We start from the raw sequence: 19157 nt of genomic DNA on the forward strand, positions 1-19157 counted from the left end.
GCGGTTTTGCTGAAGTGTTGTGCTTTATCCCCAACAGGATGACAGAGCCTGTTGCTCTGTGCTGACAGGTCTGAAGATTTATGTGTTTATCAGACCCACAAATCTAATCAGCCAAATTAGTGTGACATAAAACAAACTTTTACTGAACACCATTTAATGAATTACTCATAGGCCACCAGTTCCTTAAATGGTACACATTGCTTCTATTGGCTACTATCTGTGTCAAAATAACCCACAAAATAGCTATCTGAATCCTAAGTATTCAAATCTACGTTGTACATGAGATTGTGCTAAGTAACTCTTTACTTTATTGATTAAGTACAACATGCAGTATTTCTGGAAAATTTAAACATTTTTCTCTAAACATGTATTTGGTTTTGTTTGGTCTAAATGAAGTTCTCTTTTAAGTTTATATTGTGCTTTTTGTATTGAATTTTGGACCGATAGTGCTGGAAACATAAAAAGCTGATGTGATTTGTATACAGATGTATTACATATACAGAACTACAGATAATACAGGATTTACTTTCAAAATAATGTAACGGTATAGCTTCATTTTCTTTAATCATGAAACTGAGCTTTCAAGAATTGGATTCTGTGGACACCAAATTGCCCATACTCTAAAGGATCTTGAGCTAGGATTTCTCTTTCGTAAATTTTTGATAAAAAGTATTGAATATAGGTTTAAAAGAGCATTAATGTTTGTCATATAGGTTATTAGGGTATGTACAAATGTATCACTCATAAAGTGAAGATATCATATAGGTTATTAGGGTATGTACAAATATATCACTCATAAAAAGAGATATCATATAGGTTATTAGGGTATGTACAAATGTATCACTCGTAAAGTGAAGATACAAACTCACATGTTACAGTACTATATATCTGGTGTCACACAAAATCACCACAAACATGCACTTTCACAGCAATTCGAAGAATTTACGTGATGTACTAAATAAAACACATTACCCTACAGGAAACCACAACTTATGTACTAAAATAAGAAATGTGCGGTATTTTTCAAATAAACCATTTGATTCTTTTTCAAGTATTTTTAAGGTGTATATAATCTGTAAAGCATGTCGAAAAACTGATCATACAGCGTTAGCATGTTTCGTTAGAATCTTTTTTGTGTAGGCGACAGTGGTCTGTATCGCATAGCCACTATAAGCATGCAGTAATTGGTCAGCCCTGTCTGGGGGGAAGTCTATTGGTGTACAGGGAGAAATTGTAGCAATTTACAGAGAAATTCTGTAGATTTCCATTCTATTTCAAACTCCCTTCTTTTTTGTGGTTCTAGAACAAATTCTATCCAGTCATCTTTTTCATATAAGGATGAAATGAAGTATTCTACAATGTTGATTAATGGCTCAGTCCTGCCATCTTCACTCTTGAAGCCATCGGCAAAATACAGGCAATAATGATGGTATTGATCTGACTGTGTGCTGACTATTAATAATTTTACAAGGGCACCTGATACAGTCGGAATCGCTGATAATGCTCAAGTCTTTCTCGATAGGATGACATCATACAAGACCCACAAATCATTGCAGATCAATTCAATCTGGGGTCTTTCTACCAGGATTGTATGACATCATTCAACCCGCAAATCAATGTTGTTCATGTATGACATCATTCATGGTCAGTAACCTAGGGTAGAGATGAGGATCAAAGGTCAATCAGCAGCAGATTTACGATTTAAAAAAAATGCTTTCCTGAAGAATGAGTTTCACAATAAATGAAATAGAATAACTGTTTGGCTTCATAGTATAATCACCTTAAGATAAAAACTATAATTGTTTTCTAGTAAAAATAATAGAATAATAGAATAGTTAAGCCTATAATTAACCTTCATAAGGGAAAAGAGAGTGTCATGAAAACTTGGTTTTAACAACATATCATCATAAAGACTTGAGGCCTTATATAGATCATCAAACATAATTTACACCAATTAAAATAGGGATAACACATTACTTTCCCATTGCCCACATAAACACTCCCTATCTAGATCATCAAACATAATTTACACCAATTAAAATAGGGATAACACATTACTTTCCCATTGCCCACATAAACAATCCCTATCTAGATCATCAAACATTTTTGGATCGTTCAAGAAAGATACAATAACATGAGTAAGTAATATCACCCCAGGAAACACGACATCATACATAGTACAGGAAATGTAAGTATAATATATAATATTTGTTTAGGCCATTACCATGGTAATGTAATGCTCCATATAAATATAGATATTGCAAATTATTGCAAAAATTTTAACAGCTATGAAAACATTTCAGTATTTTTCTGCTGATTTTTAATAAGCTTTCTAGATCTCCATTTCTTTAACTATCGACTGATAAGTTTTATGTTGGAAAAGCAGTGTATGCAAAGTGCTGTGTCAGCAAAAAGCAAAATGAGACTACATACACAGCTTCAATGGAACACATGCAGGTTTAATTGGCCAAATTTCCACAGCTGTCATCTTTTCACAATTTATTCAGTTGTTTCCACAGGGAAACTCAGATCAGAATAATAATTGAGGAGAGCTGTATTGTTTAGATTGGAGAGATATGTATCATTAGGAGGGGAGAAATTCGCAAGGAAGAAGCAGGATTATCTGTGTTACATGGAGCTGATATTAAAAGTGCACGTTTCTGATACATAATGGATGTATAGTTGGAGACTGTTGTCTGGGTCATAGTGTTATTTCCAATGGTTGAGAAACAAATGATCATGAATATTTCAAAGGTCTTTTTTTTTCATCACAGGGAATTCCATTCTGATATTTCATTACCCAAGACTAGAATAAATGAAATAAATACATTATGCTTAGTCCTGCTGTGTTATAAAATCTTTATTTCAGTAAACAGGTGCTGTAAGTAAATTGTAAAGAATGCATGAGAGCTTTCAAAACCTGTTATTTTCTTTGAAAAATAAGTTCTAATTTATAATTTATCTTAACCAAGAGTATATATGACTATATATGGCAATCTAGGTATTATTCTTAAAATGTAAAGTATGACCTTGTCATTGAAATATTATATTTCATATACGATCTACATCAGAGAGTTGGTTGTGATTCCATTATATTTCTGTGGTACTGCAGGATTAAATATCTGTACATTATAGACATTCCTGGTTCAGATGCTGGGAGTCCTGGGTACTGGGGAGGGGCTCTCATTTTATTGAACGGCTATTGATCTGTTGTATGGCAGAGTAGGCTAACTTTGAGCTGAGTGGCCGAGAGAACAGAGCCAAATTGAATCGGATGCCATTAACTCGACGGCATCATGATCTGTATATACTTTGGGGTGTGTATATGCTTTTAAAGCTGGAGATGTAAGCTGTAAATGATCTACAGTTCTGATGGCTAATAATAGAATATTGGTCATAAAGTTGTATAACAGACCTGTGAAGTATCGAAAATAAGGGTTCTAGATAAGTGGAACTGCTATGTAGAACACATGTACAAAGTACATATACTACACTGATAATACAAAGGCATTTGACTGTTGCCAACACAACATGTCATATTTACCGCACCATCAAAGCTTCAATGATGTTATTGATTTAGTTCACAAGAATCGTTGCCAGGGAAATGAGGAAATAAAACAGGTTTTTGTCTGAAAGCATATAATTTTGTGGATTTTGAAAATAGAAACATTTGAAAACCATTGAAAGAAGATGTGAGACAGAGAACCTTTGATATAATGAAACTTTTTTAAAAATTAATTTGATATTTAAATTACATTATGATAATAAATTAATCCAATCCCTAAAATTATCTCTTTAAGGAAGTTGTCCTTTTTACCACAAGTTTTCCACCTTATCTAGTGTTGTCCCTTGTACCGAAATAATGTTTCTCCTTAGTTGGAATGTTATCCCGTTTAGCTATAGAGTTTCCCTTCACTACCAAGGTATTCCCCCTTTAGCCACAGACTTTCCTCCCTACGCCTAGTCATTTAGTCATTTGGCCATCCCAAAAACCTTGAATTGTACTCCATACCCTAGATGACCATACATTATGTTAATTGTTAATACAATTTTTTTTTTTATCCAAAGTGATTCCTTATTAACAGAGTTGTCTCCCCTTTCTGACAGTGGAGTTCTCCCAGATCCTCAAAGTTTGACTATTCCTTACAGAGTATATCCCCTTACCCACAGAAAGGTCCCCTTCAGATAGATTATGTCAGAAATGATTTTCTGAAAATATTACCATGATACTTTGATTTTGACACATGGTATGCTGGTGTACCCTCGCAAACTCTTTTGTCTACTTCCATCTTACAACAATAGAAAAAAACAATGGGTAAAATAAGGAAGAGACTTGTCTGTAGACACAACAATGCTGTGACCAGCTGGGAATGTCTGCTGCTGACTAGAGCATATGTTACTAATAACCTACCATCTCTACGCTACATCTATCTGTCTGTCATCATAACTCCACAGGCCCCCAACAGTCGAGCAACAAAAAACATGGCTGTCATCTTCCACAGAAGCCACCTGGACAAATGCTTAAGTATTACTCAGTAATGTAGCACTTGGCCCTCACGAGCCTGCTGATTGTCTCGACTGTGAAACTGGTACTTAAGTCTGTCTGGGGACATACCTCACCAAGACTTACTACCATGACAATAACAATACACTTACCATAGTTTCATCCATTTTATACATTTTATCAATAGCCTTAAGAATTTGTGTTAGGTTCCAAGGTCACAGATCATATAATAATGGATGATATAAAGTTCAAGGGGCCACATCTTTAAGATACTAGAAAACCAAATACATGTATCTACATCCAGATTGTTAAAATCTATTTTGTATTAATGATCCAGGTCACAGAAAAGATAGCTTATCTATAAAAAATAAAAATTGGACATGGGGGGGGGGGGAAGGGGTCAAATCACAGGAACACATCATTAGTAGTTTTAATGTGGGACTTGGAACATATGTAAAACACACAGTGGTGCTACAATATCTATTCATGGCTGAGCCGATAAGGTTTTGTATCTGTGGGTGATCAGTAATCTATCAACATTGCATTAAAATAAATTTAGTGACAGTTTGCATTGCTAAAACCAGGAAACACAAGTGGTGGGACATTCAAAGTATTTTTATCCAAGCAACTAGCTTACATACTAGTTTTACCCTGGACATTGAAAGTATCCCATATAGCAAAATGGAATTTAATTCCCTAACTTGACTCATGCAAACTTTCTTTTCAGAAGTATTGATTAAATTCCTTGATATGTCTGAATAGAGTGAGGAGTTCTTTCAACTCAGCCTCTGAAACAAGCAATTAGGTGAATCTGATTTGGAGATCATGTATTGGTATAAACCAGCGAAACCACAAACAAAAATAAAGTAAAATGTGTAGATTAGTAGGGTATTTTAAGATAAGAACATGTGTGTTGCATTACATACATAATTGATGGCAAAAGATGTGCTCCAGATAGCTTTCCTTTGAGCGCTTTGAAACTAACAGGGAAATGTGGGATGTAACTTGTATCTGGCATATACATGGTGTCAGGTGCTGCGGTACGCTTCTTCATATTCAATTTTTATAACTGATTGGTAATTTATTTCACATTTAGCATGGTGTCAGGCGAAAAGGTTGTCAATGCAGGATACGTGGATTCCACAGGATAAATAGAAGTACACGCAGTCTTAAGGGGATTCTTACAAGGATGTTAGGAGAATTGTGCTTGAGATGAGGATAAATAAGAAAGAAAGAAAAATGTGAAAGTTACAAATTCACTTTGTAACTTTTTCTAAAGTACCAGAATGGGTTTTTTCGGGATTCAATATATTTAGATGGAGGATATATGTTTATGTTTCTACTACCTGATACATGTATACATAGCAATGTATACATTGCTTTGTACACAATCATCTTGTAGATGGATATTCCATACACCGCTGTCATGTACAGTATATGTATGATTAGATACAGGCTGCCAGAGCAGACACAAAAAAACATCTACCTCACACCAGCCTTCCCCCCTATGTCTGTACTACAGTACACTAAACCATATCTACATCAAGCTTTGTAGTTGTCCTGACTTTGATCGTGTACCACAGTGTATGTTTGTATACCAGAACTTTAAACTCGGTAAATAATTGAATACCATTGCTTTGACAACCTTCGATCCTGTTATCATGAATTTCACTTCATTGTCTTTGTTACACAATTATTATCATTTTCATATAGCTATTAAAGAAGCTATACTGATAAATGATGGAGGCTCAAGACCTTTAACATGTTCAAAACGAACAAAAACAGTCCTGCTGTATGCTCTGACCTTAATGGTTTTCAGGACTACATACTGTATATATTGAACTTACTAACCTTCCAAATTTCCATGGGGGAGAAAGCATATGGTTAAATCTATAAACGATATCTTAAAAGCACCTACAATGACCCTTCTTTGTCAAAAAAAGTAACATAAACTGGCATAGTTTGAGCTGTCCTAGGCCATAAATTAATTGAAGTTGAGTATTAAGCAAGATGTAGCAAATCCTGCTCAGCAGTGCTGAATTCAGTAGACAAATATGACCAGAAAATATTTCTCCGAACTAGTAGAGAACTTGGCAAGTAGGTATACATTAATGTTCACAAATTTTATTTTAAAGCTGATTATTTGGAATTGAGCTTCAGATTTTATCTCTTATAATGATTTATTGTTTTTCTGCAATATTACAAACTGATCCTGATATTATCCTGGTTGGACATATATCTGCATTTGTGATTCTTGGTGCACATGAACACCATGCCATGTTTAAAAGCAATGAAGAGAAAACAAGACTGATGTGGTGTTGATAAAGGTAGCCCAGTAATATTTGTATCACCCTGCTGTACCTCCAAAAAACCCAAATCGCTACTCTGTCTGTTGAACATATATTTCTGTAAAAAATGTTTTTATTTATCAGGTAGTTTTGCACATGGAAACAAACTGCTAATGTCAGATGGATGATGGGTCTAACAGCTTACACGAGGTGGATGATGAACATAACCCATACACTGTTCACAATATGCACCCAGTTAATGCACCCCTAGCTTGTATTATCAGTCCAGTCCCATAGATACTGCTTAACATTAAGTAGATAATGATATTGGAAGCTGCAATAGCATTGGGTAGAACCTCCCATTTCTACGGAAAAAAATAAATGAAATCTTTTGTAGAAATTTTATTTCAATATTAGCTGTGTAAATTACATATTTGATAACGATGACATTGTGGAATATATTATCCACAGGAAATCACACTTTGTGCCATTGGTTATATGCATATACTACCTCATTCATGTGTGTTCTGGCTTTATTCATATTTAACCTACAAGGTCATTAGGAAATATTCAGTATATAAAATTTGCCATCGTTATTTTTCCACATCCAGTGTAGAGAAATACAGTTATGAATGACTAATAAAGCATGGTGCCCTAGAAAACCTGTTTAAATTAGTTTAAGCAAACTCTTTAGAAGGTTGACATATTCTTGTCACTTCTTTCATCAAATATACTGTATAATTTAACACATACACTTGGTAGTACAATGTACATCAAGCTGTATACAAAATTTATTTTATAGCCATTTTTCTTTTTCAATTTTTCCTCTGTTCCAGTCGGTAACAAGCATTTAGCCTGTAACAGAATCCGTTTCAATAGGAAGTCCTCATCATAGAGTCTTCCTGTAGGAAGGCTGAATCCCGGTCCGAATTCAGAAGCCAATAAATGTACTGTAATAGTGGAAATTATTGCAGTGTGGAAATGCTGTACTTTTGCATTGGGTAAATAAGTGCAAAAATACCCACATATACAGATTATATAATAGTCATATTTCAACACCATTGCCAACTTAAAAATTTCCATTCTACTATCAGTTTAAAGACGATAACGACCTTTCCACAAATGAGATATTCCAATTTTGCAATATACACAACAAGTTAATTTTTCAGGCGTCTCCAGTAGTAGTTGAACCTTGTACTATTTTAGTAGTAAAAGTGCTCTAAGAGTTCGACTGCGGGGAATGTATATTTTGCCCCAAATTTTAATGCGATCGAATGTGTAATCATTGCTGTATAACATTGTGTATTTCAGGACTCTGACAAGCTACAGGAGGAGGTGAACAAAGTTTACCGTTCACTGAAGTATATCCGGGCCGTAGTGGACAATGAAAAGCTACAGGTTATCCCAAGCACAGCGACTATTGTCCTGGAAACAGTCATGGACGTCTTCACTCTCCTCAACAACTTCTTTCTCACAAAGGACAGGTAACATATTCACTTTACTTTACAAAGTCTTCACACGATATTTACATATGCTTCACAATTATCAGAAAACTGTATGAGGTCTTTTTAATTAACTACAACATAAAATTACTTATATATGACAGTTACCATTGTGATAAACCTGGTAACTATATGCAAATTGAGCAAGATGAATAGAAATGTACTAATAGATCACAGTATACTTCTAGTGTAAGCCATATGTATATATCATGATCTGTTTAGGCATGGAGAATTATGATTTTAAGTGACTGCATTAGATTTGCCCAAATGTGCTGTTTGGCTTCCTTTGTATGGTAACTATTAGTCATTAAGCTGTCTATAGTATTATTAAGAAAAAACCTGTATGTGTAAGGTTCTGAACACAATTTCATGTCTTTGTGGGATGTTTTGTCTTGTGCAGTTCCACCATGCTGTCCCGACACAACAAAGTCTGCCAATGTTTGGCTCGCTTCATACAATGGGCTGATGACATCTTGCTTAATGGCAAGAAGGTGCTCAACAAGGAGGCAGCACATGAAGTCATCACAGCTTTGTCAGATGGTGTAGAGGTAAGTAGTGAGGACATTGATCGGTAAAGTAATATAGAGGGATGCTATGGGGGGACACACTTTTACTACATGTACAGCTCCAAGGTTCTTTAAACTGATAATTGTCAGAGGTGAGAAGACATGCTATGGGGGGACACACTGTTACTACATGTACAGCTCCAAGGTTCTTTAAACTGATAATTATCAGAGGTGAGAAGACATGCTATGGGGGGACACTATGTTACTACATGTACAGCTCCCACGGTTCTTTAAACTGATACTTATCAGAGGTGAGAAGACATGCTATGGGGGGACACCATGTTACTACATGTACAGCTCCAAGGTTCTTTAAATTGATACTTATCAGAGGTGAGAAGACGTGCTATAGGGGGACACAAAGTTACTGTGGCTTCAACAGTTGAGTAAGTCAATTGTTGTCAGAGGTAAGACAGGATGCTTTGGGAGGACACAATATCACTACAGCTCCATCAGTTCTGTTAATAATTATCAATGGTAAGGAGGGATGCTAAGGGGGAACATAATGATACTACATGTACAGCTCCCACAGTTCTGTAAATAATTATCTAAGGTAAGGAAAGACACTACATTCAGTGGCATAAAGGGGGCAAACTATCATCCTAATCCTGTTGGTTTATTACATTGCTGATGATTCCCCCGGGTTGTCATATTATTCATAATATCAAATACCTGATAGGGGATATATGTATTTATTTCCATGTCATTACATATCCTAGCAATATATATATCAGACAGTTCATGGTTATACTGTTTCTGTTTTAATAAAGCTGATCTGATGAGTTTTAATGATAAGTTGTTGTTTCCATGTTTGTAGGAGCTATAAGTTGTTTCCATGTTTGTAGGAGCTGAAGCAGATCAGTCTAGACAAATTACATGACAAGAAGATGAACCCTGCTATGCGAGTTGCTGACCAGATGTATGGTTCACTGGCAGACAGGTGAGGACAACCCCATTTCCTGTGTGTGTGATCTCCCACACGAGTGGGGTGGTAGTAGTGATAGGAAAACAAAAGCAATTGGTTGACATCAAATTTCTCGAGAATATTCTGCTTTCTGTTTGGTTTAGACAAGGGAGGTAAGGACGCATAATTTGTTTGGAAGATGTGTAATTCATCCTATGGGATTATAGATTGGAGTAAATTACTTCAGCTAGAATATATCTATCGTTCCATATGTATAAATGCTTCTTAAAAACAACCTAACGATTTTCCATACTCTAAACATTAATATCTCACCCTGATTTGGAGAACTTTAATACTAACATTTCTATGTTGCTACATTTGATTTGACACAGCAACAAGAGGTCATCACTTCCTGAGATACCTCTTACACCAAGAGAGAAGGAGATCTTAGAACACACTAGTGAGATGGGGATTTACGACAACACACCCTTCACAACTTCACGCTCCAGCGACAGCATCAGTAGCAATCATCGTGACCTGATGATGAGGAAAGAAGTATCTCCACCCCCTAAACCCCCACTTCCCAAAGATCAGGCTGTGATACATAGGTAAAACACATGGTGTTGTGACTCAGGAATTTGATGCAGATAAACAAGAAATGCTTTTGAATTTAATTTTCTTTACCTACTATAATCGTCAAGTCCTGAAAAATTACACACAAATAATTTTTGGAGGATTTTTTAAGCTGAGCATACTGCAAGGACAGAGAAATACACAAAACTGAAATTATATAACTTAATTGTTAGATATGAATACCGATAAGTTTTGTCCTACTAAAATACGATATTGTTTATTTATAGATTGGTCCAACAGCGGTCACAAGAGAGTCTGCCCCCTGGTGGTGATTGTGACTTCTCTCCTCCTCCGTTACCAAATAAGGAAAACAGACGATCTCTTACAAACACATTGGAAATCCTATCCGGCATGCCAAACTCACTGGGCCATGTGAGCCCAAATCAATCCCCACACACTAGTATGATCTACACAAATACGTCCCCAGAACTCTCGTCCAGTCTGGGGCATCTAGCCCTTAGCAACCAGTCAGATCAGAGCATATCCCCACTAAGTCGGTCGCCAGGGAGCAGTCTAGGGTCCGGCCTTAACCGGTCATCAGAGGACTTGCTTGACTCAACGAGCCAGCATAGCAGTCGTACAAACAGCTTTTCCCGAACTTCTTCTGAAGCTAGGATAGGCAGTTCTTTTAGTTCTAGTAATATGAGCAAAAGCTCATCGCAGTCAGATGGAACAGTAGATCAGATTAACCAACTAACAAAAGAGATCAATCGACTGACATCCGACATTGCAATTATGACCAAGAAAAAAGGAAACCAGGGTGATAGCAATGAAGGCCAGGAACCTCCAACACTGCCCAAGAAACTGAATCGTCTGCCTTCCCAGTATGATAACATGAATGAGAGTGGCATCCCACATGTAACGACGGGCTCTGCTGGCAGTAGCCGAGTCGTTTCCTACGAGGCAAGGATGTCATCATCTTCAACAAGTAGTTCCCAGTCATTTGCAGGGTTCCAGATGCAGAAGTCCAACACAATATCTTTCACACAACGTACCAGTTCCCAGGAGACGTACTCCAGCTCAGAGACCTTCTCTAGTGCCAGTCACTCTAGTCTCGAGAGTCTGCCGAAACCGCCACCACTACCACCAAAGAAACGACACAGTATGTATTTCTACTATCTGTTACCTCAAACTTACAGATAACGGCACCATTAGAGCAGATATCTATAAGCACTGAACTGCCTTTCAGTTTGCATTCATAGGCAGTATGAATGATAATAGGAAGCATTTCTGTAATTGTATTNACTATTTTTTACTCAAATTGGTACATATTTCAACAACAAAAATAAATACTGTAGACTCAGGTGACCGTTAAGGCCCATGGGCCTCTTGTTTTTTGAATTTGTTTATCTTACAGAAAATTGAATTACACTTATTATTCAGCATTTAGTTCAAATAATTGTTTATAATATATATTCTTGTTCAATGAATAAAACAGGAGTCTGTCCAAGAAAGTGGTATCCAATAACATATTTATGATGTCAACAATGGGCTAACAACATTCATAGCCCATATAAATGCTTTCTGAATTTGGTAGGGTGATAAAGTGACAATCCCATATAATGGTAAAAATTGCTTACTCAAATTCTGTATCGAAATCACCATTACATGTACAATTAAAGCAATGCCCAAATACATATTGCATGATCAAACGCTTTACCTAAACCATGTAACTAACACTGAAGAATTTAAAAGAGGAAAGAAAGGCAAGTTTGATATTCGTCAGTAGATTGTTACTGCTAATAGGACCCCAGGGATTGATTTTATCTATTATAATCTATGGTAGACTTGTAAAAAGCTTCCTTGCAGTTTTGTTTTCTAATCTGTGTGTACTAATTTTGTGTTTTTAGTACAAGCCTACATGCAGACTTTTGGGAATTACACCCAACCTAGTGCAATAACCGAATGTGTGTACTCGCGTCACTCCATCAACTTCTATGAGTCACAGTGGCAGAACCACCAGATGGACCTGCAGCCTCAGATCTACCCACGCTCAAATACGATTAGTGTTATCTCCGACCTGAGCTCTGACTCCTCCTTCAGTGGAAGTGCCCCTAACAGTCCAATGATCCCTCCCCTACCCACAAAACTCAGGGTAAGTCAAACANTACCCACAAAACTCAGGGTAAGTCAAACAACCAACAGTCCAATAATCTCTCACTTACCCACAAAACTCAGGGTAAGTCAAACACCAAAACTGTCCAATGATCATGATCCCTCACTTACCCACAACACTCAGGGTAAGTCAAACAACCAACAGTCCAATAATCTCTCCCTTACCCACAAAACTCAGGGAAAGTCAAACACCAAAACTGTCCAATGATCCCTCCCCTACCCACAAAACTCTGGGTAAGTCAAACACCAAAACTGTCCAATGATCATGATCTCTCCCTTACCCACAAAACTCAGGGTAAGTCAAACACCAAAACTGTCCAATGATCATGATCCCTCCCCTACCCACAAAACTCAGGGTAAGTCAAACAACCAACAGTCCAATAATCTCTCCCTTACCCACAAAACTCAGGGTAAGTCAAACAACCAACAGTCCAATAATCTCTCCCTTACCCACAAAACTCAGGGTAAGTCAAACAACCAACAGTCCAATAATCTCTCACTTACCCACAAAACTCAGGGTAAGTCAAGCACCAAAACTGTCCAATGATCATGATCCCTCCCCTACCCACAAAACTCAGGGTAAGTCAAACAACCAACAGTCCAATAATCTCTCACTTACCCACAAAACTCAGGGTAGGTCAAGCACCAAAACTGTCCAATGATCATGATTCCTCCCCTACCCACAAAACTCAGGGTAAGTCAAATGCTCAACAGTCCAATAATCTCTCCCTTACCCCCATAACTCTGTGTTAGTCAAACACCCAACAGTCCAATGATACCTCCCCTGCCCAAAAAACTCTTAAGCAATTCAACCCCTTCCGCAACAGTCCAGTGATCCCTCCCCTACTAACAAAACTCTGGGTAAATCCATCCCCCAATAGTCCAATAGTTCCTCCCCAACCCACATAACTGAGAGTAAGTAAGAGTAAGTAAAAACCTCTTAAGAGTGCAGTGATCACTCCCCTACCCACAAAACTCTGGGTAAATCCATCCCCCAATAGTTCCTCCCCAACCCACATAACTGAGAGTAAGTAAAAAACCCTTAAGAGTGCAGTGATCACTCCCCTACCCACAAAACACAAAGGAAATCAAACTCTCAACAGGCTAAGTTAAACTCCCAACAGTCAAATGATCCTTCCCCTTCCAACAAAGCTCAAGTAACACGCCCAAACCATGCATAGCCCTTTAACCCCAACAATCTGATAATGCCTCCTCTACCCGAAGAGTTCTCATTAAGTCAACCCTACCAACATTCCAATAATCCTTGCCCTTTTAACACAAGGTTGGAGAAAATTTTTAAAAACTCATATGAGTGTTTCTATTTCCACGTAAACCTTACTTGGGCTGAACATCATAATTGTGTCCGATGACATTGAGTATATTGTACATATTTTGGTGATCCTTTTACAGGACAACATGAATCGTGACAGTCAGCTGTCAAACACTTCCAGCCAGTCAGATTTCTCTGTGCCAGAGTTTGCTCTTGAACTATCGCGTGAAAAAGCTGCTAGTCTGATAGAGGGTCCAACCCAAGGAGCTACTTCAGATGTGTAAGTAGATCACAATATCTTCGGGTCACATCTCTATATCTGTTGTGTTTCCCGAAAAATGTTTAATAAGCAAATTAATTTAACAACAGTTATTGCTGAAAAATGTATCTAAAACTTACTTTTGCAAATATCAGAAGTGTTTGTGATAAACAGAGTCAAAATTAACAAGGGCCTGGTATTTTCTAAAATTGACTGGTAGAAATATTTGTTCATGTCTCAGAATTTAATCTTTGTTTGGATTATGAATATTTCTATTTGAAGAACATTGTTTGTTACTTAGTCAGTCTTGGTGTATAATTAAGTCAATTAATGAAAGATACTTTTATGTAAAGAAACCTCATCATATTCAATAAACCTTGTCTATCTGCAGAGAGCCGAAGCGCTCTTCAGCTCCTCCAGGACAGATACCAGCCAAGGACATTCTGGCTCTGGCTTCTGCTGCTGACCTCCCAACCATTACCACAACAAAACCTGAGATCCAGCGCGACGCAGACTCTGACTTCGCCGAGCTTAACCCACTCGACGATGTTGATGTGTCTGATCAACTTATCAAGAAGAAAGAAGTGAGCTAAAACACAAAGCTTTGGAATTTTAATAATCGTAAAAATCAACATAAATATGAGTAAAGAATTGTGTGTTGTATTTCTAATGAGGGTTAGTATGGTTTGATGGTTTATGTTATTTATTGCTATACAATTTATTTTGTTCTGTATTGTTTAATCTTTTGTGTATAATGGCTAGACATGTTTAAGAAAATGGACTTCATAATGGATCATTGTGAAATCAGAAATGTACAGTGTATAAGAAATATAGTTTGTTAGGAGTTCAAGGCAAACAAATTAAATAACAGTCATCATTACTATTTGCTTTATCGGAGACAAACATCTACAATATATGATTTTTCTTTATGTTTGTAAAAGTCATACATGTTATGCTTTCGTAGAGTGAGGATGGTCCAGAAATCCGCGGTGGATCTGTTGACGCCCTTGTTGTCCACGCTTCAGCTGCTGGCAAATCAGGTATGATTCATAAAACCTCCATCAATGACCAAGCTTTCATTACAGGGTTGTGTCATTATTGTCTCCAGATATACTACAGAACTACTCGACTACTCGACACTAGTACTGAGAATGATTAACTGAAATCAAAAACTTGTTTGCCTTTTATCCTTAAGTGTTAGATTAGACTTTACAAAATGTGTCCACTACCAAATTAAAAATTCCTTTGTAAAAACCAGGGAGTGTTCTTCACCTGCAATCTGCCACAGACACATCTGTATACCACCCAAGAAACTTATCCTTTAGCAGCCTAAGACATGTCTCCTGTATACCACCCAAGAAACTTATCCTGTAGCAGCCTAAGACATGTCTCCTGTAGATCACCCCAGACGTGTCTCTAGATCAACCCAGATTTGACTCCTGTAGATCACCCAAGACATGTCTCCTGTAGATCACCCAAGACATGTCTCCTGTAGACCACTGCAGACATGTCTCAAGTATATCCCAAGACGTGTCTCCTGTAGTATAGATCACCCCAGACATGACTCTCTGGAGCACTCCAGACATGTCTCCTGTAGACCACCCAAGACATGTCTCAAGTAGATCACCCAAGACAGGTCTTCTGTAGACCACCCCAGACATGTCTCCTGTAGACCACCCGAGACATGTCTCCTGTATGTCACCTAAGGTATGTCTCCTGTAGACCACCCCAGACATGTCTCCTGTAGACCACTTCACTCATGTCTCCTGTAGACCACCCCAGACATGTCTCCTGTAGACCACCCCAGACATGTCTCCTGTAGACCATCCCAGGTATGTCTCCTGTAAACCACTCCAGACATGTCTCCTGTAGACCACCTCATATATGTCTCTTGTAGACAACCCAAGACATGTCTCCTGTAGACCACCCCAGACATGTCTCTTGTAGACAACCCCAGACATGTCTCCTGTAGACCACCCCAGACATGTCTCCTGTAGACCACCCCAGACATGTCTCCTGTAAACCACCCCAGACATGTCTCTTGTAGACCACCCAAAATGTCTCCTGTATGTCACCCCAGGTATGTCTCCTGTAGATCAACTTAGACACTACAACATTAAATTTTCTCACAAACACATTTTATTTGAGACCACCTGACCATTACAATAAGACAATGCCGAGGCGCCCCTGGTTCACATTCCTTTGTCTGTTCCGGTGGGTGTTGACCAGTTTAACCCTGTAACCTCAAAACATTTTGTCTTTCAAAAAATTGTAATTATCATTTACTGTATAATTTCTATAGAAGTAATATAGAAAGTTTTCTATCAGATTTGTTTTCATTTAACTAAACACTAACCCGATCACACTGCACTATCCCAACCAAGGATTATTTAGTTTAGAAAATTATCATGTAGAACACCTACATACATGTAAACCGAACCTATTTTATTGATTATAGTACTCCTAAGTACTTTGTATACCAGAAACTACTTCATTGACGATATTTAGGTAAATGCTGTAACTGGCTGAATATCTTTTCACTTGTTACACTTTATCGCTGGTACAATGTATCATTTAAACTCCATCATAATGGTAGTATGTTGTAATAAAAGATGCAGTTATAAATCAGTGTATCTATTTTAATTTGACATGTAAATTAAGATATCTATTTACAATATATTTCTGTACTCTATTGCAACCTGAATGCTTTACTTTACCTATTTATGCCTGTATATCTGGGTTAAGGGTTGTATGAGACTGTTATATAAGACAGTTTATATGCTGCTATCAACTCTTACTCCTTAGACTATTGGTTGACAAATTTTGCTTTACATTGGAAATTTTGCAATAAGATTCATTACGCTAATGTAAAACAAAATACGATTTAATAGTAGTTAGGTAACTTTTGAAATAGTTATCTGGTAACATTTTAGTAGTTATTTTATTACATATGAAATATGTGTTTGCTTTAAATATAGTTCCTAATAGAAGTTTGTTGATGTCCTAAACATCCCACTCTTTAGATCATCGCTTCTTAGTTATGACCAAAACTTTTTTTTAGAATACAACGTAAATGGCTTCCAGCATAGAAAAATAAGCTTGTCTGGTGCAGCATCCCTCCTCTGTTTTTCAGTTTTCCCTCAAAATGTCACTGAATAAAAAAGATTGGTCAAACATTTAACTTACCACATGAACACCTGGGATATTGTCACAGATGATGTGACATGGACGATTTAGAACCCTAATAGTCCTTTCACTAAGATATTTGAACACTTTGTTTTTAATAGTCAAGTCAAATGAACAAATACCTTTCGCTAACGATAAAACATTTCTAATTTCTTCATCAGTAAGCCATTGCTATTATTACTAATATTTCAAATATATCAAAGATAACAAATAACACTTGATGCTTAAGCTTGTAGAATCATGTTCAAAATCGCTTGAAACATGTGAAACATCATGAAATCTTACCATCAGGAAAGGTGTCATAAAGTCATTAAGTTACACACAATGCAGCGCTGAATCATCACATTTTGAGGACACAGTTATTAGTAATCTAGTTTGTACTTAAGTGAGATTTATCTTTTTTTAGATCAGAGTTTTATCAGAGATGAAATATCCCCAACATAGCAAAAATCGAATATCAGCAATATGATCAAAGCCAAAAACTTGTATGGGAACATTTTGCTGTGAAACTGAAAAAAATATGGTACAAAATGTGTATTCCAAATCTTGATATAGAAATCCGTTAATTTTGTTTCTTAACATTTCCCCTCGAAGGGTCGGACACTGATTTGGCTTCATGTAATCAGGAAGGTGAGTGGTTAGAAAGTGTCATGTTACATATCTACTTGGCCAATCACATCTGTTGTTCCATTGTGTGTCATGAATGATTCCCCACTTATACACCTTTTCCTCATAACTAAAATTTGTAAGCTACAAAGTAATTCTATTGTTTTCGATCTGATGACAAAATGATAAAGTATTGCTGAGTTTATATGATTTTGAAATGAAAATATTTTACTAAACCTCAGTCAAAATTAAAGCTAGAAGAAGCGATACCAAGTGGGGAAGCATTGTACCTGTGTATATAGCCCTAGAGCAATCGTTGGACCTAGTGTGCATGTGTGTATCATTGTGTGTGTCTCAACATGTACATAGCGCGATCATTAGTGTTTATTGTATGTGTGTCTCTATATATGTATACACTGTGTTTACCCTTCCTTGTGTTCCATACATATTACACACCAGCACACACTTAATGACACATGCTCATAATCGCATGATATTTTTTAATCATTGAATAATTTCTTACAGATATTACGGTAATGTTTTATATGTGTACTTTTTCTGCCATAATCTGATGTCATGTTTTATTGATATTATACGTTTAGTTGCCTCTAAGCTGATTTATGAATGCCAAGCATTAAGCATAAGCCCATATAAAGGAATGATATATTGTGATGGCCTGATGCATTTAGGCATTGGGACTTGAGTATTTGGTGCATCAAAGGGACCCTGGATATGACCGTAATTCTCACTGTTAAAGTCCTGTCATTCATTCGCTAGGATTTAGAAGAAGTAAAGTTGATGAAAATCAATAGTTCATAACAAAACTGGATAGAAAATGTATTATTTTCATTTGGTGCGGTAAAAAAAAAATTGACAAAAATGGTCTTGTCTATCTATAACTTTAAAACAACCAATGTTCTCACTGAAATGTAAAAAAGAAATATCAGTTTGACTATGATTTAACAAATTGTCAGTTTAGAAACTCATGTTCCATGATTATGTGACCTTAGATATTAATGAATATTAAGAGTTATTTGCCCTTTTTAGGTCACCTGAGACAAAGTCTCAAGTGACCTATTGCGATCACCTTTTGTCCGTCGTCGTGCGTCCGTAAACAATTTACATTTTCGACTTCTTCTCCAAAACCCCTGAACCAATTTCAATGAAATTTTGCAGGGACCTTCCATGGAAAAAGGTCAACAAAAACAGTTGCCGGTTTAGTCCTAAGCCCCCAGGGGCCTGAGGGGCGGGGCCAAAAAGGGTCAAATTGACTAAAATTTCAAAAATCTTCTTCTCCAAAACCCCTGAACCAATTTCAATGAAATTT

The 19157-nt window shown here is 36.9% G+C and overlaps 1 protein-coding gene across 3 annotated transcripts in view; it reads left to right on the forward strand.

The window, feature by feature from the left end:
- Nucleotides 1-19157, forward strand: part of LOC110449856 (rap guanine nucleotide exchange factor 1-like) — a 78333-nt gene that overhangs the window by 46828 nt on the left and 12348 nt on the right. For 2 of the 3 annotated variants that reach the window (XM_021496986.1, XM_021496989.1), the window contains 10 exons: nucleotides 8104-8276; nucleotides 8695-8842; nucleotides 9703-9797; nucleotides 10154-10369; nucleotides 10622-11496; nucleotides 12245-12489; nucleotides 13920-14059; nucleotides 14430-14622; nucleotides 15003-15078; nucleotides 17819-17854. In XM_021496986.1, the coding sequence (XP_021352661.1) occupies nucleotides 8104-8276; nucleotides 8695-8842; nucleotides 9703-9797; nucleotides 10154-10369; nucleotides 10622-11496; nucleotides 12245-12489; nucleotides 13920-14059; nucleotides 14430-14622; nucleotides 15003-15078; nucleotides 17819-17854 (2197 nt within the window). The remainder of the gene's footprint in view (nucleotides 1-8103; nucleotides 8277-8694; nucleotides 8843-9702; nucleotides 9798-10153; nucleotides 10370-10621; nucleotides 11497-12244; nucleotides 12490-13919; nucleotides 14060-14429; nucleotides 14623-15002; nucleotides 15079-17818; nucleotides 17855-19157) is intronic. The other variant, XM_021496988.1, reaches the window with a different exon arrangement.

This window comes from Mizuhopecten yessoensis, unplaced genomic scaffold, assembly GCF_002113885.1.
Source record: "Mizuhopecten yessoensis strain PY_sf001 unplaced genomic scaffold, ASM211388v2 scaffold4835, whole genome shotgun sequence".
NCBI lineage: Eukaryota > Metazoa > Mollusca > Bivalvia > Pectinida > Pectinidae > Mizuhopecten > Mizuhopecten yessoensis.